Consider the following 26,714-nt stretch of genomic DNA (forward strand, 5'->3'; position numbering starts at 1 on the left):
ATCCAAACATGTCTTCTAGGTATCTCTTCAGGAAGTCAGGTTCAATGCTCCTGTCCGTCCATTGCACCCGAAGTAGCTTTCTGTCTTCCAATCACACCCTTTTTCTTCCTTTGTAATAAGATTAACATCGGTGGTTATTAAATTACTTGTAAATGGTGGATGGTGGGGCGATGACCTTGTGTGCAATTTATTCGTAGCCATACGTTCCCTTCAGATATCTCATTCATTTCTCTATTTTATATCTCTTATACTTCCAGGTAAGCTGGCATAATGTTATCAGCATGTAATAGCAGTCTAACAAACGTATTTTAATAAACATATTACATATTACTTTAAATAAAAACATGAAGACTAAGATGAACCTGCATAGACAATATTTTTGCAATTGATCGAAGATTAGTTCGAACCGGAACCAGTCGAAACCAGATTAGCACAATAATTCATCCAATATCGTCATTTTGGCAGCGCATAAGCTGCAGATTGTAATGCACTTGGCAAACATGCTGTTAGGTGTTGACCTTTAAAGGCTGTTGGCATTTAAATGTTTCCAACTTTCAAGCGTAGGGATCGTTTCTTATTCCACATCCGTAAGAACTCGGTCCAACATCGTAAAAAGCTAGTTCTTAAACCAGCTTCGTGCACTTACGTCGGCAGAATCCATTGTACCGTTCCTTCCATAGAATGAGCCCCTTCAAGTAACGCCTAGCTGCCGAGGCCCCGCACAACAACTGCCACTGAGTCGCGGAAGATCAGCCGGTCCCAAAACTGGTTCGAAACGTCGCCGTGTATTGGATTCGAAACGGTGTGCGGCAGGATACACGTATCTTTGTTGTTTTGCTTCGCTCCTTGTTCGACATGACGCAATGAGCTCATGTTCTATTCTAGCCGTACATCCCGCTGGACCATCCGGAAACACCGGCCTATATAAAGGCGACCAAATTTAACCAGCCTGTATCAGTCAAACGCAAACCACGTTCAAGTAAACGCTACATCGCTCCGCAGCAGCACCAACCCAACCTTTCAACATGTTCAAATACGTAAGTAGTAGCACGGTATATTTCTTGCGACAAGCAATCCAACTAATCTGCCCGTCGTTTTCCTTGCCGCAGATCGTCGTCCTGATGGCTCTGATTGCGGTCGCTTTCGCCGCTCCGAAGCCCCAGTTCCTGTACACCCCGACGGCGTACAGCGCTTACAGCGCTTACTCGGCTCCGGCTGCCACTTTCTACGGATCCAACGGATACATCCCCACTGCCTACTCTGCCTACGGACCGGCAGCCTATTCTGCGTACACCCCGACCGCTTACGCGTATCTGTAAGTCCCCAACACTGTATGAAACCGGATCCCGACACTCGAAACTTGTACGACGAATTTAAATAAATCGCAAACCCAAACCCAATCAACGTTTGTTTTTAAGCCCGTGGCGGAGCTGATGACCCTTTAACGCAAAGTGAAAGGATTCGCGTTTGAAAATAGCGGGCAAATTGCACGAAACACCTCAGTGACCTTGAATTGCGCAATTTTGGTCCATTCGCTGCTTCTGCTACACTCCTCCAGATGGCGCCAGTTCCTACATTCGAATTCGAAGCTCAGCTACTACAATCCACTACTAAAACGAAATACTAAAATCATCGAGACATCGAGGTGGTTTGTATGTCCTTTTTGTTTGTCACCACTTTAAAGTTTATCTGTTTTCAACGACGAATTTTACACGAAATTCACGAAAACGACTGGCAATCAACGGGCAGCCCGAAAAGAGAAGGTAACGTGTTTCAAGCACGTGGGGCTCTAACGGCCCATTATGCTCTCTCGCGCGGAGAGGCGTTTACGAGAAAATTCTCAAACCATTTTCTCTCGCACCGATGGCCACGGTTCGATGGCCTCTCCCAGAGCGGCCGGTTACATTACCCTGCTGCTGGCCTGCTGGGAAAAGCGAGACACAAACGCGCCCCGCCGGTTGCGAAGGAAAATGTGGCATTCTAGCTTGCGGCGACTGTCACTCGGCGCTGAGTTGTGGAACGTGCGGTCGTGAAGAAAAGATTGTTTTGCTATACACGGTCGCCATCGCTTCGTCAACCATCGCCATCATCATGTAGGGCACCGAGTGTGCTGTGAAAACTGTGCACGGTGAACGACGGTGGCAATCGATTTCGCATATCCGACGACGACGACGTGCTGGACACTTGTGCCGCGATCGAAGTATGCTAGTGCGCTGTGTCAAAATTCTCGTAGCGGTAGTGCTTAGCCTAACCTTTACCATTAGCCTGTCGAAGCTGGTGCTCTGCGTTTGGAACGGCTGGTTTAACGCGGATGCCGCGGATTACGAAATACTCGCGACCTATCCGGGCGCCGGACGCCCGGGAACATTCGATGGCACGTCCCGGAACCGTCGCCACTCGATCGTGGACGAATGGCTCGACCAGAACCAGCTGGGCAAGTACAAGCAGCTCTTCCGTGACCGAGGTGAGTTTTCGTGCTCGGGATTCATTCATTATCCGACGGAGGGCGGATCGGTACGGGGCTCCTCTCCGAGGCTTACGATAACTCTTGTTGCCCTCCAACGTTGAGCCGTGCCATCAAACGAAATTCGTTACGTGACGATAATGCAATTAGTGCCGGAATCGTTCGATGGTGAGCCTCAGAAATTCCTCTCGGCATAATGCAAACCGAAGCAGTTCTCGCTGTCAGCGCCTCCATCCGATTCGCGTTCTCGAATGTCCGCGGGTCCCGGACGTCAACATTTATGTGCCAGTCGAACGTGTTTGTTACAAGAGGTGTGTGCTAGTATTGGGAACTCGATGTCAGAATCGCGCGCGCCCTATTGCGCATGGCACGCCACGGCGAGGTTGACAAAGTTTGTTTACAAAAATTCACCACCCTTCCGAGTGTGTGTCCTGGCCGAAAATAAGTGTACCAACACGCGGGGCAATTAGCGGACACTGGTCAAGATAACTCCGTACTCGATCATAACCGGGGCACCGTGCCATAAATCACGGCCCACTTTGCTACCCTATTATCACTATGAACACACGCATCGCACATTGGGACGATTTATTTGGGGTAGTAAATAATGGGGCTAAACAGCGGAACGCTTATCCTGGCGGTGGTTGCTACTTGTAGGGCGATGATGTCCATTTTTGGATTCATTTTTTAAAAACACTAGGTTCATAGTGAATACTTTTGAAAAAGGTTTTATGAAAAGTTATGCAAAATCTGGCCGACGATCGCCAGTTTCGGCACCGACTGTACGGCTGACCCACATGGTGAGCCGAATTCTCGCACGACTCTCGCGCGGAATTCCGTAAGCACGCGCGCCATCAACAACACCAGCGCGAGAGTGAGAGGGAGCGAAACTGCAGCTCTTGCTCTCTCATAAACTCTCCCTCTCTCGCTCTCTCTCTGTCTGCGTGCACTGGGGCTGCAGCTCTCGCATGCGTTCCTTATTCTCGCCAAGTGCTCCAAAACAAATAGATATCGGACCGCGGCCAGAGTGCGATCCGTGGCGGTCCGGCGGCCACCGCAGCCAGCAAGACCAGAGCCGGATGCTCTCCTGCGAGTCAGTCGTTGTAAGTCGTTCGCCCGATACGGAGCAACCTCCTCCAAGCTAGGGGCGCGCAGATCCAAGCAACCCTTCTCCAGCCCAGTTATCTCACACGGTCCACACTTTTTCGTTGCTCCTCTCATTCCTTCGCCCCTTTCGACCACCCGTCCCCCCCCCAAGCACGCACTTTGGTCCCGATCCCGTTCCCACCCACATCCGGTGTCACGCACCCCGTGTCAACGCACGGTACCTAATCGTGGTCCTCCTCGCTTCCGTTTGTATCCCCGCGCTCGACGAGTGTGACAGAGCGAGCAGGAGAGCTCGGTTGTCTCTTTCGCGCGCGCGCCTGTGTCAAGATCAAAGGATGTCAGCCGTTGTTCGGTCGGCGGCCAGCCTTCGCTCTCGCTGCCGCAGTCACCTTCGGTTCGTCGTTATCCTGCTGCCCGCTATGGTAGCTGCCCTGTGAGGGTCCTGCGGTCAGCCCAGGTCACGGTGCCTTGTAAAACACTTGCTTTTGCTGCCCAGTCCCAGTCTGTCGTGAGCCGCCCCGCCTCCCCCCCTCTCGTTCCGGCGCGAAAGTGAATGAACCGGAAACGCGCAAAACAAACCGTCGTTGCGTCGTCCTCGCATCCTTGTCGCGCGTGTGACAAATGTCATCGGCAGTGCCGTAGTGTAAGTGTGTAGTGGCCGCAGACGGCGAGAAGGACACGCATGGGGGTGGCCACCGAAAAAGGATATCACAGTAGTGTAGTGCGTGTGGCTGAGGACTCCGATAGCCAGCCTCAATGGCGCTTCGCCGTTGATTGTGTCGAGGGCCATTTACCGCATCGGCATCATCGTCATCGGTCGAGCTCTTTGTTGATAAATTTCATCCCAGCCGTGAGATGGACAACCACCCCATCATCATCATCATCAGCAGCAGCAGCAGCAGCAGAAACACGCGCATAGAAAAACGCTGCAAAACAAACCTCGCACCGTCTCTGCACCACCCTCTCTCTCTCACTTGCTCTCTCTCTCTCTCTCTTTCTCTCTGTTGTGACCCCCATGAAATGTGGTGTGTTGTTTGTTGAAAATATTTTCTTTTGTCGCGTATTCTTCTCATCGCACGCACAACGACACGCTCGATATCGACAAAAGCAAGGCCTGCTGTGAGATGCTGCTGCCTGCCACGCCACGACTCCTGCGATGGAAAGCGAGGAGGAAAATCGGGGAGAAGTTTTCATTCAAAGCAGCACGCACGCAGCACACGAAATTCGGCCACTCCAAGCCTCTGCAGTGTTTTCACCGTCGTCGTCGTTGGCGGAGAGCGCGTGTCAGAACAATCGAAGCATGCACGGACGAAGGACCCACAGCACCACGCACACATACACTGGCAGGGGAGCACATACGGTCAAAGCAAGCACGTGCAGCAGAGCACCGACCACGCGCTGGCGATTATTGGGCCCAGCTTCTGTGGAGTCCCTTCTAATATTAGTAATCCCACTGGGGGAGTAATCCCACTGCACCAGGGAGCCGGGACGGAGCATCTGCCCACTACACTAATGCCTATCGAAACACGCGGAGAAATTGATCTCGGCCGGACGCTCGGCCGGCCGAAGAAACAGCTAATGATCCGCGAGAGGCCGAACATTGCCTGTGGTCTTGCCGTTGTTTGCTTAACACGCGTCCCCGGTCAGGTCAGGGCGGGGCCTTCCCGGCCCCCCACCATCACCGTCGGGTGTGTGATTGATTGTTGGAGGCCGTACGCGCCGCGGCTGATCTTTCGAGAAGCAGCCAACGTCGCAGCAACCGTGGCCTGACGACTCATCGTCACGGTCGGCGCGTTCGCTTTCCACGCGAAAACCCCCCACCGGCGATAACGAGTCTCAATCTTTGTGCTTGTCCGCCGTCCGTCCAGTCCGTGAGTCGATTTCGGTCGATTAGTGTGCCGCTGTTGGTGTGTTCCGTACACTTTTCGTTCTGGGCCTTTTTTGTTTGGCTTTCGGTCACCGATTTCGGGCGACCACTGTCAGTCAAATGGTCCGTGTCCTCGCCCCGCAGTGAGCGGAAATTTCCGAACTCATCAGCTCGTTCGTTATCATCGTGACAGATCCGAAACGGCGGCGGCGACGGAAAATGTGCCCCACTGTGGCGGCGGATGGTTTTCCGAGCCAGGTCCTGATCAACGCGCAACGGTCGGCCAACGGCTCGGTGATCAAGAATTTAACTCGAGGGTGGCCCCACTCTGTACTCATGGTTCTGTCGAGTTTACATTGTTTTTGCTGTTCGTTCGTGCGAACGATTTGCGCCCTACGAAGGCCATCCTTCCTTGCCGGCTAATGAACGGCGGCGGCGGCTATTTCCACCACATTAGCTCGGCCTCTTCGCAGCTCATTAACCCGAGGGCGGTAGTCGTGCCCTCCCACCGGGGGACATCCGCCTCCCCCTTCAGTGAGAGAGTGTGGGACGAACGTCTCGAAGTACTTTAAGCGTGATCGGTGGCCACTTTTAATGATCGCCATAAATCAATGATCATAAAACAACATTCCGCCCGGGTCAGGACACGTGTTGGCCGTTGGATAATCCAGCCCCTGCCCCGCTTGGTGCCCTGGGGGATGCATAATATTTTGAAACGATGCCAAACTCAACACGCGTCCATTGTCCATTACCCACGCTGCAGCTACATTGTGGTCCTTAATCCTTCGATCCCGGATGCGTTTTGATTCGACGCGCCGTTCAAACTCTTTTCTCAATCGCCTGTCTAGTCCAACACTTTATACGCTGTCAATTGTTCAAACACCAAACGTCTTAGACGTCGTCAGGAAACAATAGTGTTCAAACCAAACCTTGATGCTCTTATGCCAGTGATTTGAAGAAAAAAAAAACCCCACAACAAGTGAAGTTGCGAGCCGGTTGCGGCTCTTACTGCAAATAAACCGGTGCAAATAGCTCTAGGCCTGGGCCCAAGTAAATAGACCGCCCGGCGCCAAGGTATACTAATTTGTCTGCCTCGACTTCTGCCTGCACCGAGACTAGACGTTGGACAATGTCAAGACGTTGCCAGGCCGCCAATCGTTACCAACACCAACAACGCCACCACCAGACCAGCCATCGCTTCCGGTCGACGGTGTTGCAATCGAAAGCTTTAACAAACAGTGCATTGTTGCCGAACCAGTAGTAGAGAGAGAGAGAGAGAGAGAGAGAGAGAAGTGGGAGATACGCACGCAGCAGCTTCCGGACATTTTTACAGTTAAACGGTGTGATAAGCCAGCGCAACAGCCAAACAGTCGATACGCACAATGTGGGCTCCGGAAGCGGAAATCAACTCCATTGCCTTCACCACCATGCGCCACTCGGTGTCAGCTTCGTCTGGTAGGTACTGCATCCTCGATACGCTCTACTTCCTTGGGCCAACGGCATTCAGGACCATTCCCAAATGCGTTCTCTTCAATAAATCACACGGAACGCGTGAATGAATTGCTGACCAGTGAGTCACTCTCATTAAATCGCCACCACACGCGCCGAACGGAGCAACATATAAACATTATGTAAACAATTATCAAAGCGATTGGCTCGCGATTATGAATCGCGCACCGAGGGACGGATTGTTTATTTACCGACGGAGCGGAAATTTATTTCTATTTACCGATTCGGGCCTCACCTAGGGACCAGCTCGATCGTATCATCTTGGCGTTTCGTTTTGGGACCCTCGTTTTTATCACACTCTCTCTCTCTCTCTGTCGCTTCCCTACCATGGGTGTGACACGAAGACCCCGTGTGGGAACGAAAATAACCGTCGGAAAATCCAGAGACTCTGTACAGTTGATTTATAGTCAGTAACTACTGGTGATGCCCGGCATTAATTGAAGGCTAGAACCATGCTGCTCCACCTGGGTACCGACGGTTGCTCAACAAATTGCGATCCTGTGCCGGGTTTTACATGTCCGGCCGCTCCGTTGGACCCTCCTTCGCCAGTATCGTCGTCAAAAGTTGTGCCTACGGACTGCTCTTTTCGCGAGTGACCGGTTCGATGCTACGCCAACGCTAAACAGTGCGGTGCGGTGCGGTGGACATGGAAGGATAATTGAAACCTGAAAAACCAGTTCACATGTTTTCTTCCGTTCCGCTCGGGGCCGTCGAGCCACAGAGCAGCATGATAAAACTGGTCGTCCGTTGTCCTGCTAGTCCTGCTGGTGTCCAGCGATTTTTTTTTAGTTCCACACGATGAAACGGGGTTTGCCTTCCGTTGGCCAACACTAAAAGGGTGGTGTGCCGGACGTTACGTATGCATGATAAGCACACTGACGGACACTAATTCTCTTTTTGCAGCCTGGTAGCTGCCTGCAACCGGGGAGTGTCGCATGGTGGAAAAACATAAATTCATTTGATTAAAAGACTTGCCCGGGCTTAGGGCTTTGTGTATAGGTTACGTTATCTACGAATAGTTGGTTGATCCACAGTGACCTCGGCATTCGGAGTGCTGTTTGCAACACTACAGTCTTTTATTTAATCCAATAATTTAACACATGTTCGAGCTGTTGGTAGAATACCAAATCCCAACCATTTGTATCATAAACAGAAAGCTAAAAGAAACGTTAAATGGCGATTACGCCGCAGCCCAGCAAATGGGCCATAAATCATTGCGCCACTGCGCTGCACTTCACCTTCAGATGTTGGCTACGAATCAGAGTTCCGTGACCGTTCCAGACCGTAGAAAACCTTTGACATAGCCCCACCGACGGGATGGGGGCTTGAGAGTTCCGCAGAAAGTTCTCCGTCAAAAAGGAAGATGTACCGCAAACCAATTGAATGCATAAGGCGAGCATCAAAACGTGATTTAGCATAATGGCGGCCGGTGGCTAAACTTTCCGTATGCACCTGAAGGATAAGCTTCGACTTATAGGCTTTTCGGAGAGCGTCCATTCCGCCCTTCCTCGGGGTGGGTCGTCAATTTTCGAAGTTCAATGCCGGCAAATCGGCAATTCCGAATCTGGTGTGTCAGCAGCGGTGGAACATCCGGCACGGCAAAGTTCATCCTGATACGGTGGCCTTCAGCAGCAGCAGCAGTCTGCGGCAGTCCTTCGTGCCTGGCTTCTCGAAGGATATCAGACTTCGGTCTCAGACTTTGTGGCGCATTTTGCTGCCGACCGACCTATTATCATCGCGCGCCCCGCTCGCCGTAAATGGATTATGCTCACGGAATGATTGCTTCCCCACATGAGCGAGCGTGTGGCCTTCGTGTCCTTCCGTGGTGGCCACGGTTTTTCCTTCTTCGGCCCAGCAAAAGTAGTGCTTCTATTTCGGAAGGCTCTTTTTCAAATTTTTATCTTCACGCTCCTGGCACGAAGTAAAATAGTGGCCAGCGAAGCCGTGGTTACGTTACTGTAAGCGCCAGAGGGCCGTTTTGTAAAGGCCATAGGTCACCCTGGCCCACGCAAGGTTCCGCGGTCCGGTTCCTAGTGTCCACCGTTGTATCGAGTAGTAACTCCGATGTCGTGAATGTCACTCAGGCTTGTATCTATTAATTATTCACCACGCACGCCACGGGACCAGGTCATGTAAAGTTCTGCCTTCCGTAGTTCAAAGGACCATGCTTCAATGGCGCTTTAGAAACATTATTCTTTTCAGTGTCCTCCATTGTTAGTTTCATTCTATTATTTGTCCCTGTCCTGTAGGACCGTGTGGTACATTAAACAGGGCTTGTAACGTAATGTAACCTCACATTGTTCCCGCGAGATGCTTATAAATGATTCCCGGCATCACACCGCGGGCTTCGACGGGGCAGCTCGCCGTCATTAATGATGCAGCTGGTTTTAATAAAGATCCTGATGGGGTGGCCATCCCGGCGGTGGCCACACTGTGGCCAACCCGCGCGTCAACAAGCCAGAGAATCACACAAATTTCATCACTCACCAGGCGCCTCCACCGAAGCCGAGGTGAGGGTCTGTGGTTGATGAATAATTCGCACCTTCTCCGTAGCAGGGCACGCCGAGGCACGCTGGCGCACAAAAAGGAGGTGCGAAAAGGCTTGTTGATGAAATTAACTTTGTTTACCTTCACGCGAGCCACCTAATCGCATTCCGAAAATTTAAGCCCTTCGACGCCTTCGCGAGGGCCGGCAAGGAAACGGAGAGCTCAACAAGTCCACCGTTACAGCGGGCCGAACTGAAATTGTCCGTCTTTCCGAAAGCATTAAACTCTCTGTTTTTTGTGGCGAAATGCGAGTGGCTCAAGACGAACGATGGGGCAAACGAAACGCCACACGCAAGGATCGCCGTCGTGGCGTTTTATTCGTTTCGACACGGGACCCATTGTCGCGGGGAAAACTTTAATGATTTGCATCCGCTGCCCGCTCCGGCGCAGGGCAAAGTGTCGAAGGTCGAAGACTCCGCACAGCCGGGCCCCCCGCGAAAGACATCGGCCGTCCAAATGGTTCAGAAATGGTGAAGAGGAAGCTCGACTAACGTGACCCACGTCACGGACTGCCACGGATGGAACTCTGCAGGAAGTGAATTATTCAAATTACTGTAATTGGGGGAAACGTACGAATGCCTGGCTGACACACACGGGGCAAATGGAGGAAAATTTACGACTTTCCCTAAGGACCACGCTAGAAGAAACACACACGGGCAGATCGTTTCGAACGCCATTAAGCGGGAATGGCCACACCATTAGACACTGTTACCACACTCGAAATGGAACTCCCCTCTAATCGTGGCCCTTTCAAAAAGAAATTAATTTTTATTCAGTTCCTCACGCGACACGGACGCAGTGCAGCTTCGGGGCATTTTTCTTATCGAACTAATTTAAAAGGTCAAACCACTCCATGTTGCTGTCCTGCCAGGCACATCAAGATCCTTCCGTCCGGAGGCGCTTCGATACGCGGTTTCATCATTTTCATCCGCCAAGCCGGTCTCATCCATCCGCGTAAGCCGTCTAGCCTCGGTGGCGTCGGGTGGCGCTTTTTACGACGTTCGTTCGCTTGCGTCCGCAAAAACGAAGGAACACCAAATCACGGACCAGTGGGCCGACGGATGTCCAAACTATTCGATTTATATGCGTTAGATAAGAGGCAGGAGGGCCAACGAAAGACAAAAGGCGACACCAGTCGCCGGAAGGCGGCGTATACATATTCACGAAGCTCCCACGGAATGGTTTCCCTGAAAGGCTTTCTTCTTTATGGCCGATGGTGACTCTCTCTGTGTAGACGAGGCGCGTCTTATGTAAATGCCAAAGATGCCCACAATTAATTAAGTATCGAGCTCCAGTGCCATTGGGTTGACTTTTACTGTCCCGAAACGATGAGGCAATTCCCTTATGTTTCTGGAGTAAGTCAGCATTTTGATATTCATTGTGACATTCGGAACTATCCCCAAGATGACGGTTCGATGGTTGGAACTAGTTTCTTCCTGGTACTCTTGGTGATTACTGTGATCTTTCTCCCGTTGATCACTCCTGTAAAACGATGCTGCTGGCACCGACCAAGACATTCTTCATTTCGGATCCTAGCTCCACTATCGACTGTAAACGGCGCTCCTCGGAGTGGTCTCTTGAGTTTAGCGAACAGCCATAAATCACATGATGCTAAGTCAGGCAAATACGATCTAGTTTGTGTCGAAATGATCATGAAATGATCATAAAAATGTGATGCGACAATATCACAAGGAAGTTGAAACAAGAATTGTTTCTCCACGAATCCGCTCTTCAACTACGACAATCATAAAGAACTTTTTTCCCGTTTGTTTTTGGTCACAGTAGTATTACATACTGATTGTCACCAATTTGTTGTAAACTCGTAGCTGAGTTGTTGTAACCGGATATTTTATTGAATAAACCGAGCTCAATGCAGATCAGTAAACTGTGTTCGGTACTGATAGCACCTCATATTTGTCAACATGTTTATGTGCCACCAGAAATACTATCGAATATGTTACTCATAAAATGGCCTCTGAGTGATAGCCGAACCCCGCCATGTTTATCGCTGTTGCCTGGCTCCAGGCATGGTATATGGCTCCGAATTGTCAACAAATTCCCCGTTCAAGGCTAGCCCAAGTGATTCATGCCACAAACTTGTGTTCATGAAAATAACTAAAGTACCGTAGCTAAAGATCGCGGCAAGTTAATGATCGGACAATCGTACACAAAACTCCCCCGGACGTGTCGTTTGAACATTCTCCGGTGGATTCTGCGAATTGTGTGTCATCTTTCGAGCTTACTTTCTTAAGGAAGCGATCACAGTTCCTCAACAGATAACGGTAGCCAACCGCTGCCAGAGTGGGCTAATATTGAGTGTACTATATTTAAGTTGCCGCGGTCCGTCACCTGCACTTTGACGCCGCGGAAAAAAGTGGCACCCTTATCTACGCCGTGCGTTGATGACGAAACAGAGTTATCTCGGGCCCGGGGAAGTATCAGCTGATTCGTGCGCGGCTGGATGATAAGCAGAAATGGAACGACACGTCTGAACACGGACAACCCCGGGTGTACTTGGGGAACTAGGTTGGCCTTAGGTTATTTTCCGCCTTGGCCTTCGAGAACAAAGGGAACAATCACCGACGAGAAGAGAAATGTAGGGGAATCGAATCGACCCGGCCACACTGCAGTAGTCCGGAGATCGGACCGGAAAATCCGACTGGCACGGAACTCCTACACGGAAGCTGTGGTGGCCGTTTTGGCAGTCAACCAAAAGACCCTTACCTCCGCAGTGTGTGGGTGTGGGTGGTTAGATTAGAGCAATAGAGGCCGAGCAGCAATGGGGCATCGACAGGAATTGGTAAAATATTCAACATCCAGCGCATCGTCGCCGGGCGGTTGGGCGGATGAAGCGTTGAAGTCCGGAGGGTGGTGAATGTTTCATAAACATTTTGAAACCACGCCAAAAGCGCACGGCCGTGTCCCAATCGACACCACCGATCACCACCGATGCGTCGTCGTCCTCGATGTTGCTTTAAAAAAGGGCGCCTCTGCGGCCTCTTATGGGTCCTTTACCGGCGGGCCCAGCGCCCAGCGGCGATTGAGGCTGTAAACATTTCCCGCAATGGTTGCCAAAATGGATTATGCAATTGTTTTGAAGGTCGAAGGCCGTGGCCCTGGCTCCGTGGGCTGGCTGTTCCTCTTCGGCGCGCAAATTACATCACCATCACAAATTCAATCGGGGCACTGGAAATGCGCGAATAAAAACGCGGGGCTTTATGGCACCTCGGGGTTGGGCCAGCACCGATTGCGCAATTATGGCGTGAATCCTTAAGCCAATAACGCGAGCGGGGAGATAAATATGGGACGGCCAGTGCCGCTTCCGGTCCGCGCTAATCCACCGGTGGCTGGTGGCGGCCGACGGATATTAGTCACAGCCGAGGAGGCTTACCGTTCTATGGCTTCGAACGGCAAGTGAATGAGTTTTCCAGCGCCTAACGCGCTGATCCTTGAAGCGATTGGAGGGCCCTAGGACGCGGCCGTTTGGAAGTTTTCCATTCGCTCGCAAAGTTTATCCAAACAACCTTCAACTTTCGGTACGCGCTATATCGACTAAATGGGCCACGGTGTTTTATTCGACCCCGGGCTGCCTGCGGTTCGGCGCCGTCGTCAGCCTTAATCCCCTTTCGGCACGCGCCGCGTTGTGTGCCTTCCGTGCACGTTGAGAAATGTTGGGAAATTCAGTTCTTTACGAGACACTTGTTGTTGGGGAGGTCCCTGGGCTCAGGGCTCCCAGGTCTTCCAAGGAGCGGCTCGCTCATAAATCGATGTGGCCCATTACTGACGATGCCTCATCCACGCCATGAAGCCATCGCTAAGGCTTGGGTTGCGTGACAAATGTGCATACAGGTGTGTGTTTCAGGTGGTGGCTCCGGGACGGAAGATTATCTACGCGGGTCTAGGGCGGCGGAAGGACAATCCATTACATCAGGCCCATTATTGGCCCGGTTTCAACTCGCCATCCATTTCACCGGCGGAGGTCGCAGAATGGAAGACACTCGGCCGCTGTTTAATTTCCTCGTCTCTCAAGAGACGTAATCCTAAACCAACAGTCAAAAGTCTGGCCATTTGGCTCCCGAATTTCTAATATCACATTTCCAGGCTGTGCCCGGGCCGCACATTTCGCGCTGTCCGACACGTTCGTCGGCGTTCGGCGGCTGTAAACTATTACTGGTTCCATCGGCACGCAAAACACGGCCATCGGCGTTTGTGTGCGCTACTTCCTTTGACTGACCTTACCGCCCACCGGTAGGTAAAGTTTCACCATAAAATAGGAAGATTTAATTAAACTTTGGCCGGCAGCGCAATCGGCACGATCCTTTGACGTGGAGCTGGCTTTAATGTGGCTGTCGATTCCACCGTCGTCCCTACGGGGATGGCCCTTGCGTAATAAAGCGATCTCTTTACGTCCGTTCGCTTCGAATCGCGCGGACCCCAGATGAACACCCGCCGGGCGTCGAGGACATTTTTCATTCATATCGGTCGATAAAATGACAAACGACGGCACTTGGCGTGGGAGGGCGTATTGGGACCGTATTGGCTCCTTACCATCAATCTTGCGCGTATCGCGGGGTCTGTACCGTAACCGGCAGCCGATGGTCCATGAATATTGCAGAGCCAGCGTCAGCGTGTTGTGGCTCGCCCCCGTTGGGTTCTTTGCTGTGGTTTGCCCCCGTCATCATCAGTAAACATTATGATGGGTAAATAAAGAGCGCGCGGGCCCATCCCCAATCGTTGGCCTCCCCCCGGGGGGGTCCTCAGCATAAATGATAACCTTCCCTCCGCGTCCACGTCCTCCGAAGCGTATTCCGACCATTAGCAAACCGCAACAACAGCAGAACCAACCGATCGATCGAAGCCCAATCGAAGGGCGGCAGACACTCCGGGCCACTCTTTTGAACAGCAGACTTTAGGCCAGGGACTCTGGGAAGGGATTACTACATTAACACGTGGGGGCCCCATCATTGTGTGCGGAGCTTCTGATGTGGAGCCGACAAAGGCCGACCGACAGCTGGCGCCGGCTGGCCACACCTTGCCGTGGTGTGCTATTTCAATTCATATTCAAAATTTAATGTACCCCCCACAGAACGTGTCCATTTCCCACGTACGGACGGACCGGGCAGAGTGGGTATAAACAATAACTCAATTCGCCGAACGCTCAGGGCACGGAACCTTCAAAAAACTATTCGCCGCACTAGCGTGGCCACGCCATTGGCGTCCCGTCATTACTGGCCCGGGCCCGGTCCGGTGTGCAATGTGTGCGGCAATAAAAATAAAATTAAATTTTACTCACCACCCAACTGGCCCAGGAATGGGTGGCCGGCCGGCGGCGGACGGTCCGGTTGCAGGGGATGCACCACCACCGTGGACCTCCGTGGCGAGGAAACGGCTTCATTTGCGTAAATTAAATTTCGTAATACCCATAAAACATGCCGCTCGTGTGCATCTCGTGTGCTACACAGAGCGGTCCGCAGGCCGTTCTGGTGGTGTGTCCGGACCAACTTCCGGGCCAGAGAGTGCATGCATCAAATGGCGCAGTGTCGCAGGATCGATAACACTTTCGAACAGTTCCTAATTGGACGTCAGCGATTGACCGGTATTTCCGTTTCTCCACAGGTATCTCTACACTGTCCAGCTGTAGGGATCCAGAGCGCCTACCGGAGCTGCCACCGGGCGATGAACAGCGTCTTCAGCGAGCTGCCTTGAATCTACAACAGAAACTTATTCTACGCGAGTGGCTTAAGGAGCACCGACTGCAGCATCACTACTCGAGGTAAGCGGGAGGCCGAGTCCGCCATCATGACGTGGGTTCCAGTACTTCAGTTCCGTCCATTCGGCAGGTTGGTCGCCATCGAGGTGACGGCGCTCGAGGATGTGTACTGGCTGGAGGATTCGCGGGCCAGCCAGATCCTGGGCAAGGACTGGCCGGTGTGGTCGGGCGCACGGCAGAAGCTGCCCACTTCCAAGCCGAACCTGGAGGCCTTAAAAGCGGACCTGTGGTCGACGGTGGTCAAGTCGAGCCAGCACCAGGATGCGTGGACCTGGGGCGGCATGCTGGTGGTGTCGGTGTCCGTGGCCGGGCTGGTCACGCTGGCCGCCATGACGCAGCCGTCGCTGGCGCCCGAAGCCCGCCACTCCCTCCTCCAGTACGTAACCGGGAAATATTTGCTTCCGGCCAACTGCAAGGTGCACTGGGACTGGCAGGATCCGGCCCGGGTCGGTGGCACCATGTGCTTCACGGTGCGGTTCCACCAGCGCAACGGTCAGGCCTACCCCATCTGTGATACGGATCAGTTCTTCGTCGAGGTCACCGAGGGCACCCGAAAGATCGTCACGATCAGCGAGCTCGGCTCGCCGACCGATCCGAACAACGCGAACATCGCGAAGGTCAAGTTCACGGTGCGTACCGCCGGCCAGTACAAGATCTCGGTGCTGATCGGATCCAGCCACATCGCCGGCAGTCCCTTCGTGAAGACGTTCGTCCCAGGACCGATGGATGCGCGTCGATCGCGCCTTATCCGGCCCGCCAGCACGGTCGTCTGCTGTGCTGGGGCTCCGACGTTCCTGCACATCGAACCACGCGACGAGCACGGTAATCCGTGTCAGTTCGATGCGGACTCCGAACCGATCCGGGGCTACAGCATCGACATCTTCGATCTGTTCGGACACCAGAGTGACAAGTTTGCCAGTGCGGTCACGTTCGCGTACGATAAGGTTAACGCACGGATCAGCCTGTCGGCACTGTTCCCCGAGCCGGTGTGTCTGCGGGCGGTCGTGACGTACGAGCGAATCCCGATCCCGAACGGGGACTTCGACATCATCGTCCTGAGCAGCAGCGACACGACGCTGGTGCACAAGAACATTGCCTCGCGCAAACACAACATCTGCTACGAGGCCAAACTGTTCAGCATCTACGGCCAGCAGCGGTGGACCAAACCGCGGAAGGTGCTCTGCTACGTCGGGCCGAAGCAGGTCACCATCAAGGAGATGATACTCAAGATCATTCCGAAACGCATCGCCACCTTTCGCCTATGCCCTTCGACCAAAGTAAGGGACCTAGGTTCCTAGGGAGCGATCACCGATTTCACCCTCGATTCTGTCCAATTGCAGTTCCATTTTCTACCACCATCGACCATCCAGATGAACAACAGCCACGGGGCGATCTTCATCATCGACGACGGGTGCCAGCCGAAGATCGAGCTGGCGTCCAAGGAGCGCAACGTGATCGCGGCCACGTTCACGCACTTCCTGCTGAAGAACATCGGCGGCTCGGAGACGTTCAAGGACAAGCAAGATTTCTTCTACCACGAAGTGCGCCTTGTACGCGACCTACGCCGGCCAGACCATCGGTGCTTATCGGTCGATGTTTTCTTTTCTCTATCGCTCTCTACGTTTCCTCCAACAGGTCCGCAAGTTCCATTCCAACTACTACCACGAGAAGCTGTCGCTGAAGGTGCAGCGGGACAAGATCCTCGAGTCGAGCATGAAGGCCACGAAGAACTTTTCCGTCTCCGATTGGTGCGGCAACTTTGAGGTCACGTTCCAGGGCGAGCAAGGTACCGTGGCCGATCGGCACTATCGTTTTGCATCGTCTAACTCACTCCTCCATCCGCAGGCATCGATTGGGGTGGACTGCGGCGCGAGTGGTTCGAGTTGGTGTGCAGTGCCCTGTTTGACCCCCGTGGTGGTCTTTTCTGTACATTCCACGACAAACGTCAGGCCCTGGTACACCCGAACCCGAACCGACCGGCCCATCTGAAGCTGAAGCACTTCGAGTTTGCGGGCAAGGTGGTCGGCAAGTGCCTGTACGAGTCGGCCCTCGGCGGAACATACCGGCAGCTGGTTCGGGCTCGCTTTTCACGCTCCTTCCTGGCGCAGCTGATTGGGCTGCGGGTCCACTACAAGTACTTCGAGCAAGACGATCCCGATCTGTACCTGTCGAAGATCAAGTACATTCTCGAGACGGACCTCGACACCAGCGACAACCTGGAGCTGTACTTCGTGGAGGAAATGTACGACCAGAGTGGCCAACTGCAGAAGACCATCGAGCTGATACCGAACGGGTGTCGGGTGCGGGTGACGAATGCGACCAAAAACCAGTACCTCGACGCACTCGCCCAGCAACGTTTGTGCAACAATGTCCGCGAGGAAATCGACAGCTTCCTCAAGGGCCTGAATGGCATCATTCCCGATAATCTGCTGAGTATATTCGATGAAAATGAACTGGAGGTGCGCGCGTCGATCCTGGCGGTGGTAGAACCTATAGTACTAATCGGGGTTGATGGTCTTGCTACTTCCAGCTACTGCTGTGCGGAACGGGCGAGTATTCGATTGCCGACTTCCGAGCGAACCACATCGTCAACGGAGGTTCGGCCGAGTTTCGTCGGGTGCTCGGCTGGTTCTGGGCAGCCGTCGGTAACTTTTCACAAACGGAAATGGCTCGACTGCTTCAGTTCACCACCGGTTGCTCGCAGTTGCCTCCGGGTGGGTTCCAGGTAAGAGCCGATCGGGCGTGGATTGAGCCGCCAAAGCCACCACTGATTTAACTCTGTCTCGTGTTCCAGGAATTGAACCCAAGATTTCAAATCACCGCAGCCCCTACGTTTGGAAACCTGCCCACGGCACACACCTGGTACGATTCGATACCGGCGACCGATCGAATCTCAAAATGTGACCTCGTTTTTTCCCGATTTTCTCTTCCAAACAGCTTCAATCAGCTGTGCCTGCCGGACTACGAAAGCTACGAGCACTTCGAAAAGGCGCTCATGTTTGCCATCAGCGAGGGCACCGAAGGATTTGGCATGGTTTGAGTCGTGGATCCCTTTTCACCGATTCCAGCATTGGAAATGGCACCAATCCCTGTTACAGCCTTCTCTCCGGTGCCAAATATCTCGGATACCCTACGAAAGCACTCTACACATTCCTCCTCCGAGAGCCCTTTTAAACTCTCTCTCTCTCTTTCTCTTCGTCTATCTCTATTTCTACTCATTCTCTTGACCTTTTATCTAACTACTATCTTTCCTTTGCCGTTCCGTCTGTGTATCAGTGCCAAATTCTGCTCCGAAGCAACACAAACCAGTAGAAGCTGCGAATTTGGGCTCGTATAGTATTGTAGTGCGGATGCAGACTAGCGAGAAGAACATTTAAAATCTCTTGGAACGACATTTTAGCCATTCGATGCGAGTATACCTAGTGCAAGGTTCTTGGCCGCGGTATGCGCTTCCAGTAGTGTCTCGATGCAGTTGCTTGCACCTTATGTATCCGTTCGATGCTTTACCTAGCCACTAGCCGCCCTTCATGGTAGTGTCGGGCGAGTGCATCGTTACCGGTAGCAGTCACCATATCCACTCGCAATGTAGCGGACCCATTGACGAATATCATTCCACTATTTGTGTCACTCAAATTTTAACTACCCCATCGATCGATTGATCTTCCCGGGCCGAAGCAGCAGCAGTGAAAGGTATTAAACTCATCCACGACGACGCAACAGTTCAGAATTTAGCAACATAAAACCATACCGACAACCGAATTGAAAGCGAACGGCGATGATTCTGTGATACTTGGCAGGCGAAATAAAAGGGACACATCTTCTGGTACCAAAACAAAACAGAAATCTAGGATTACAGCGTACAGTTGCAGTGTAGGGACCGACAAGTGTGGAAAGGATGAGACACACCTTCTCTCAAATTGTTTTAATTTACTCGTAAGGTGTACCGTTTAGTCACAAACATAATCATTAAGCCGATCCGCTTTTTTGCACCCATCTCGTTTAGACTTAGTAACCCTAGCGGGCTACTTCGGTGGTTAGATTTTGAAAATTGGAAACATCGGTTTCTAGTAGGCTGCGTTATACGCAGGTTGAATCGATGCTGCCCCACAACTCTACAAACTAGCAAAAAACAGCAACTTACAGCATATTTGGTGGAGTTTAAATGACTTGTGTCGAGGAGGAAGACGGTATAGTCAGCTTTAAAGCAGCTCTATTGCTTTCATTCGAGTTCTAAATTTAGATGCTAACTAGTTTAAGTGCATTAACCTCTTAAATTGAAAAAAACCATAGGGCCTACTAGGATTTGAAAGCCGTAGCACCCGGGGCACACCCGTTTTTGAACGTACCATGTTGGGGGGTTTCGTTGCGATTTCGTAACATTCGGAACGGGTTCGTGGAGCATAACCGGCCAGCGTATAATACAAATCGAATTGACGTTGAGTAAGGTGAGTTTAGGAACGGCAGCGTTTTAGGTTTTTTGTAGTCCACTTGACAAAGCATCAAGCCGTGCGTTGGGATCGGTGTGGTCGGGCCTTTCTAGTATTTGAGGAACGCATCAAAACTGGTTCGAGTAGGTGTTTGATGTAAACTTAGACTCTCGAGAAGCAATATGTAGTACTTTGTCCTACGGAAGGACCGACAAAATGCTGTCGATACGAGTGAAAGCTGAAAACGGCTGCTGCGAGCGCCAAAAAGCATTAGACAAAAGCAATCTCTTAGGACATGAGGAAAAATGTGTAACCAACATACCAAGAGCAGCAAGATGTAAGGAACAGTAATGAAATAAATATTAGAGCAAATAATCGAACGGATTAAAATCAACCGTGTGGTCTTAGTGGATCCCTTTTTATTATAATAGCATATGAGTTTACCGATGTGGCACAGAGCAAACCGTTTCTAGCGGATTCTTTGATTTTTTGTTCGATTTGAACGGTCGGAAATATTTCAAACTTTTGTCGAGTGGTTCTCCGTACGTCCTGTAGAGAGCGCTAGGTGCGTAAAGCTTTCAGGTTACAGTATGTAGCAAAAGTTTGTATGACTTTTAAAAATGAAAAATAAAATAAAAAATAAAATAAAATAAAAATTAAATGAAGAGGAAAAATTATTTTATTCTATTAAAAATGAAGTTATTAAAAATTTAAAAAATGACCAAAAAAATTAGCACAACAGTAGTTCACTGTGTTTTGCCTTCTATCATCTCTTCTATTTGATTACATTTAATTGTTTCTTTCGGGTTGCAGGGCTGCCTCAGTTTTCGTAGTTATTCCAACCACTTAACGTAATTTGGTTTGAATTTTTGCTTACTTTACTTAATCTATCACTAGTAATGATGTAACATATATTTATTTATTATAATATTTAATAAATAAAAATACACGTACGGAAAATGGAATTAAGAATCGTCTTATTGCATTAAACATCTAATTACAATTTAACGTCTTCCTACGGTAGAATTTGAAAACTCTGAGCTTCCGAGGGCTGAGCTTTCGATTTGACGCAAACCTTTCTGACGTACGTCAAACGGGATTTCGTTGTTGTTGTTGTGTTGCAGAGTTTGACTTTGGCTTCGTTCGCCTCGGAAGGAAATCATGACTTCAGTTGGACTGAAAAGGCGGATTGAATCGGATTGTTGTGCTTCCGCGTTTTAGGTTTTTCCCTGCACACACCGAGGACGGAGGACTTGTTTTTGTGCCGCAGTCTGCTGTGCGTGGAATCGGAACGAGTAGTCAAGGTGGCATTGAGTAATCCCCGCATCCTCGTCCTTGGGTGTCCGGTTTGTGTGTTGGTCGCGCCATCGTCCGTCGTCGCGTGAATGGGGCGGATTTTGTAAACAAACCGAGCCGGAGCTGTGCGTTTGGAATTTCGGGCCCAGCTTGGGCCGGTTTGGGAAAGTAGGCGCCTCCCTCCCGTTCGATGCTGCTCCCCCCGGATGGCTTGGTGTTCTTGCCGCGCCCCGGGCTAGGACAACCGCCTTTCTGCTTCGCCCTAAAATTCCTTCCCTCTGCTCGTTGTAGGAAACTAGTGAAGTCCCCAGTCGTCATCGAGGTGAAAAGTGAGTGAAAGTTCCAGCGCGCGCTTGGCGGCGGATCCAATCGTGTTGAAGAAGAAACCTCGACCGACCGATCGCGGCCCCGTGGCGTGTGTTTCGGTGTGTGTCTTGGGCACGCCGAACGCACAAAAAGCGTGGAAATATTAAATAGTGCAACGCGTGTGCATCGAGCGAGCACCGCACCGTGCGCCGTGCCGCTTCCTTCCGCCACGGCAAGAAAGTGATAAATTGTAGAGAAATAGAGAAGCGGGGAGTGCGCCGTGCGGGGAGTGAAGCGGTATTTTACAGTGCACTTCCGAAGCACCGACGGATTGGGGTTTTACGATCGTCATAAACAGCAGAACAGGTGATTTACAAGGTGGTTTTAGTGCACTCACTCGATCACGAGCGTCGAAGCGCCGGTTGTCGGCTTCCCAGTCAATCAAAGGTGAGTCGATGAATCGGACCACAGGATTACCGATCTTGCATTTGGCCGGTCGATTCCGGTCAAGCCATCGTTATCTTCCAATTGATTGGAAGCGTGTAGCGCTAATGAAGAAAATTAGAAAGCAAACAACTTCGAGTGTGCTGTCGGCGCGATTGTGCTTAAATCTGTTCCGATAAGGCCCCATAAACGCCACGCTCTGATAAGGCGCCTTGTCAGGCCTTAAGTGGCCAACAGGAGCCGCTCCTTATCAGTCGAACAGGATTTATGTCAACCGTAGCACTTTGGCTATCAATGAATGATAATCTTATCAGCTGACCGCTCGTGCCAATGAAGGGCCAAGAACTTCCTGATCCCGAAACGTGTTTCATTGACACGTGAACCATTCGTTCTGTTCCCGGCGCAAGGGACGAGCTTTAAAAAATGCAATGCTCCCGCTGCGCACCACATCACGTGCGGCAAGAAAATCCAGTTTTCCAAAGTTTTCCACGCAACCCGCGCTCACATGCACGCGGCCCATTGGTTTTGTTTTCAATATTTTTTTTCGTCTCCATCCATCACGCTCTGTTTTTGGAAAACTTTCGCGTGGCTCTGTTGGCCTCGTTTTGTGGCGTGGCGATCGCACGAGGTGGTTATGTGTCTGCCGCACGCAACCGAGCACCCTGCCCCGGGCTTCCGTTGGCACAGCCAGCCGCACATTATTAATGAAACAAATCCCCGACGGGCCTAACGTCGAGTGGCCAAAAGCGCGGTACCCAAACCCGATTGTCTGTGGTACTAACGAATGGATTGGACCCGCTGTAAAACGGGGTCTGTTGAATGGCGAGAAAAACTGTTTTACTTCGACACCCCAAATGTGTCCCCCTGGCCAGGGGTCTAAAGATCGTGCGAAATTTACCACCCCGAACACGGACACCTTTCGGCTAGATGCAACGCAATCCTCCAGGGTTCACAAGGGAATTGGTTCATCTGGTCACCGATCGTGCACTCTCACATCTTACTTAATCACCGATCCGATCGATTGCTGCCGGCGGTTGGGCAATCAATTAGCGACGTATCTTCCACTCGATCTCCATAGGATAGGAACTGGGAGTCACCCGAATTTATTGTCCAATGACGTCATTGTGGCGTTCCAGGGTTTCCAAGATCATTTTAAACATCAGCTTGTTCTTGTAGGATTGAGCCAGCGCGTTCGAGGCACCACTATTCGGAGCTTTCGTGTCGGGGTAGAACACGTACTGCTGCGGTTTTCCCGGGATTCGGGTGGTCGTGCTTGCACCCTTCGTGGTCGATGTGCTCTGTCTGGCGGGAGCCGTCGTTCCACCGTACAGTTCCAGTTGATCGTCACGGAAACAGTGGTACAGTGTCCGGTAGGCGCCCGTACACTTGCTGAGCTTCTCCCGGCGCTGCGCTGCGATACACTCGTTGGCGCGAGCCTTAAACACCTTCTCGTCCAGGCACGACTCGCACTGAATGTAGAGTCGGTCTACGTTCGGCCCGGTCCGGTCACTGTACAGTTTGGTTCGTAGTCCGACGCAGCGCACGAAACAGTGCGTCTCAGGGTCGTCCGGGAAGTAACCCTCGATGTACTGCTTTAGCCGAGAAGGCGCGAGTCCCAGAATGTCCATACAGTCCTGCTGCACCTGACGCATCTCGTGGCCGGTCACGGGAATGTAGGCGTTATCCTGCGTCAGATAGCCGTACTGCTGATGGTAACACAGAAATGCCCGGTGGGCCCGCTCACACACGTCCGTCAAGCTGGTGTCCCGTTCGAATGTCCGCAGGCACCGCTGGGTCCGGTTGCGGTAGCAGTGGTCTTCATCGGCCGGCCGGTAGTACTGACGGATCGTCGACTCCCGCAGCCCGGTTGCGTCGTCCCAGAAACGGAGCAACACCCCAATGCAGCGTACCAGGCACGAGGTATCGCGATCGGCCGGAAACAGTAGCAGATTGTAGTGTTCCTCCTGCAGACGCTCCGACGAGATGCCCAGCTGGGCGGCACATTCCTTGAGGGCTCCATCGAACGTCGGGGTACAGTTTTTCGCTTCCGCTGCGATCCCACCCAGCCGACCGCACGCTAGCCCCAGCAAGAAGAGCAACGGGAACATCTTAGTCCGGTCCGGTGTTAGCTTAGTTTACGGCTTGAGGAAGTTCCGTTCTTCGACTGATGGAGTGGACCTGCCCTGCAGACCTATATATTGGAGCTAATTGCAGCGCCGTTCCAGAGGGTGGCTTTCGGTAAAGATCACGTTCGAGCGCCCGAGCCGTCACCTTCAGGTGAAGGTGCTCAGCCCGATGTTCACGGTCACCGGTGATCGGGGTGCCTTCAGCTGACCCCACGGGACAAGCACGTAGGTTCTTCGGAAAAGACTGCCGTCGAATCGTCACGATGTCTTCAGGGGAAATCAGTTGACGATCAACCGCCCGAGATGGTGTGGCTGCTTCACTTTTCGGCCGGGTGCATTCCCCCATGGAGAGGGTGCAAGTGCACTTTCACTCGCGAGACAGAAAGCGGATCTTCGGTTGCCGGGGTTCCATTGTTTGCACGGAACAGAAAGCGTTGGGGAGTCGGCCGGCACCTCATGATGTGACGATCGCGAGCATATCGGGCAGATAACAGATTGTTTTCGGGGGCCAACAAATTAACGACGAATGGAACGGACAGGGTCGAAAATGGACACTCAAGGGTGTGTTGGTGCCGGAAATGGAAGGGCATCCATTTTTCTCGCTGTGGATATTAAATTAACGGTGCGTAATGCTTCGTACGATGGTCATGGTGCGATGGGTTTAATGTGGCGCCCGCTCGCTCGCCGTTCGTTGCAATTTGCTTCCACTCTGGAGCCCGAGCTGGAGGCCCGTTTTATGCTTTTCCCAGCTGGGTTTATGATGGGAAGAGACTAGGAATTGATGGAACAGAACAGCACACACTCAGGGACTGGGCGTAGATGCTAGCGGCGATAGCGAACTAGAGGCCGTGTTCTAAAGCTTTTACCGAGTTTTTCACTAATGCACGGAACATTTACGCGTTGCTTCACTTTGCTACCAAATTAGTCGAATTTCCATTTCTATTTCCCCCGCCATCGAGCAAATAAATTTCAAGTTTAATCGTTGGCCATCAGCAGCCGCGTTTGTGAGAAAGAAAGTGTCAAATAACACCCGCCGCAGTCCCGTTGATGTAACGCACGTCACGCGCGGGAAGACGGTCCGGAACTAGGTGTCTCCTCCGGGGGGGTTGCATAACGCGGGGAACGGATCGTGGTCACTATTCACATCAACCCGTGTTTTGGTTGACCATTTGTCGACGATCGCACGATCGATCGCGCGTTCCGCTTTTCGGATTTACGCGGAATTCAGGGCATCCGCCTGCGTACGCGTGCGCCACATCAACACGGACGCTGGTATTGGCTGCTGTTTAAACGCCCTGCCGTCCGGGTGTTGGTGTGAATTGCCCACTCGCCCACGTTACGATCGCTTGACGCGGAGATATTTGCATACTTTACGTCATGCTGCGGCAGTGACCGACAAGTAGCGCCATCCGGCTGATAAGCACCGAGTGGCTATGTGTGTGGGGTGATCGTGTGCATTTCGAAAGTGTCAGTTGATAGCGCATTACGACGATCACGAAGTCTACACTGAACAGCTTCAAATAGGTTCCAGGCTCCCGACATGATCATATCCATAGTTAGTTCCGGGAATTATGTTCCCTGCCAATTGCCCAATGTGGACCTTGCCCAACAAGATTCGTTGAGGCGGATGTAAACAGCGCACTGGCTTGAAACACTAACCTAGTTGAAGTGTTCCTCGCGGTACTTCAACAGATGGTGTAATAGCGAAGTCGTTGCGCAGCCCGCGATTGCCGTCAGACACAAACATTGGCCTCTCGTGCGCGGGAACACCTGCTGGCTAATTATCAACCCATTCATAAAACCTCTCGGTGCATGTTTCGTGTCTCTAAATTGAATTAGGCGCAAGGCCTGGCGCACACCACTACAGTCAGAGGATCACTTGAAATGTATTGCCCGAATGGCCCTCTCGAATGCAAGCGCGATCGTACGGAGGGCCCTAGAAGGGCCCCTACCATCGAGAGACGGGCCAGTCATTGGAGTGCGCACTCCACGTGTTAGTGTGGTGCACTCTGGCTGTGGGTCGGTCCTAAAAACTAGACCCAAACTTGAAATACGACTTCGTAATCGGTTGACTAACGGCCACTCGAACCGCAGAAGCAAAAGTCGTTCTCCTCCTGCGTAATGCCAGTAGAAAGTGAAGCCGTTGGCTATCGGGTCCGACAGCCAGGCCGATCGAATGCCGGCGGTGACTTCCACCGACATTCTGGGGTTTTCCCAGCGTTCCAGATTCATGATGAGTCCGGCCGGTTTTCGGGGGTTCTCGAGACCTCGAGGCCTTGGGCGCCCGCGTGATGAGTAATGCCCTCCCCTTGAGATACCTTTATGGGAATTTTATTACCCAGCAATCAAGCGTCAAGTTTGTTTGTGAAACGCGCAATAGACGGCTCTCGGCGGATGGGTGTGCTTTATCGGCATGCGGAATTCCGCGTGCCGTTGGGATGCTAATTAAAAGTACTCGATCTCCGCCACAGATCGTGAGAGCCCTCGATCCGTCAGTGGGACGTGTAAGAAATCGAGCAAGGTTATCCAGTTTCACCACACAGCGATCTGGTTTGTCTGGCCAAGTTAAGGGGGCCACCGGTCACCACGTGGTGGTAGACCCCCGCTGATTTTCTTCTTGCCCAGTGGCTCGAGGTTTCGATTTCTTTTCGAGTTCGCCGAGTGGCGAACGCTGGCGCTGAAATCGAGATTGAAACTTTTCATTGGCCGCACTGGCGCAGAGGGAAGCTGGAAGCGGCCGAGACGGGACGGAGCAATTTCTTATCAATTGTGTGCTTCCGCCTCGGCGTCACTTGCCGCCACAGAGTGATCAGAACGAACTGGGGGAGGGCCCGAGTCTGCCGTCTTCTCG

General features: G+C 52.1%; 2 protein-coding genes across 3 annotated transcripts; one reads left to right on the forward strand and one right to left on the reverse strand.

Moving 5' to 3' along the window:
* Positions 1 to 2,202: 2,202 nt before the first annotated feature.
* LOC131206946 (apoptosis-resistant E3 ubiquitin protein ligase 1) lies at positions 2,203 to 20,068 on the forward strand. Of its 2 annotated transcripts, none has more exons than XM_058199550.1 (9): positions 2,203 to 2,464; positions 15,111 to 15,267; positions 15,335 to 16,541; positions 16,605 to 16,805; positions 16,900 to 17,050; positions 17,110 to 17,723; positions 17,795 to 17,989; positions 18,059 to 18,126; positions 18,202 to 20,068. In XM_058199550.1, exons 1-9 carry the CDS (start codon positions 2,203 to 2,205, stop codon positions 18,302 to 18,304), a joined length of 2,958 nt encoding a protein of 985 aa, XP_058055533.1. In that variant the 3' UTR covers positions 18,305 to 20,068. The 2 variants fall into 2 exon arrangements, with proteins under 2 accessions (XP_058055533.1, XP_058055534.1); XM_058199551.1 differs by lacking the exon at positions 2,203 to 2,464 and adding an exon at positions 6,765 to 6,893.
* Positions 20,069 to 22,840: 2,772 nt separating this feature from the next.
* Positions 22,841 to 23,845, reverse strand: LOC131207974 (general odorant-binding protein 45). The gene has a single exon (XM_058200612.1). The coding sequence runs from the start codon at positions 23,843 to 23,845 to the stop codon at positions 22,841 to 22,843; it is 1,005 nt and encodes a 334-aa protein (XP_058056595.1).
* Between the last annotated feature and the right edge of the window lie 2,869 nt (positions 23,846 to 26,714).

The sequence above is a fragment of the Anopheles bellator genome, chromosome 2 (assembly GCF_943735745.2).
Source record: "Anopheles bellator chromosome 2, idAnoBellAS_SP24_06.2, whole genome shotgun sequence".
In the NCBI taxonomy this organism is placed as follows: domain Eukaryota; kingdom Metazoa; phylum Arthropoda; class Insecta; order Diptera; family Culicidae; genus Anopheles; species Anopheles bellator.

What these genes read in the sequence shown, in the direction of transcription:
- LOC131206946 (XM_058199550.1), top strand. Translation starts at nt 2,203, where the DNA reads ATGCTAGTGCGCTGTGTCAAAATTCTCGTAGCGGTAGTGCTTAGCCTA. An exon ending in GCCTATGCCCTTCGACCAAA is followed by an intron (nt 16,542 to 16,604) that starts GTAAGGGACCTA and finishes GTCCAATTGCAG; the next exon opens with TTCCATTTTCTACCACCATC. An exon ending in CACGTTCCAGGGCGAGCAAG is followed by an intron (nt 17,051 to 17,109) that starts GTACCGTGGCCG and finishes CTCCATCCGCAG; the next exon opens with GCATCGATTGGGGTGGACTG.
- LOC131207974 (XM_058200612.1), bottom strand. Translation starts at nt 23,845, where the DNA reads ATGTTCCCGTTGCTCTTCTTGCTGGGGCTAGCGTGCGGTCGGCTGGGT.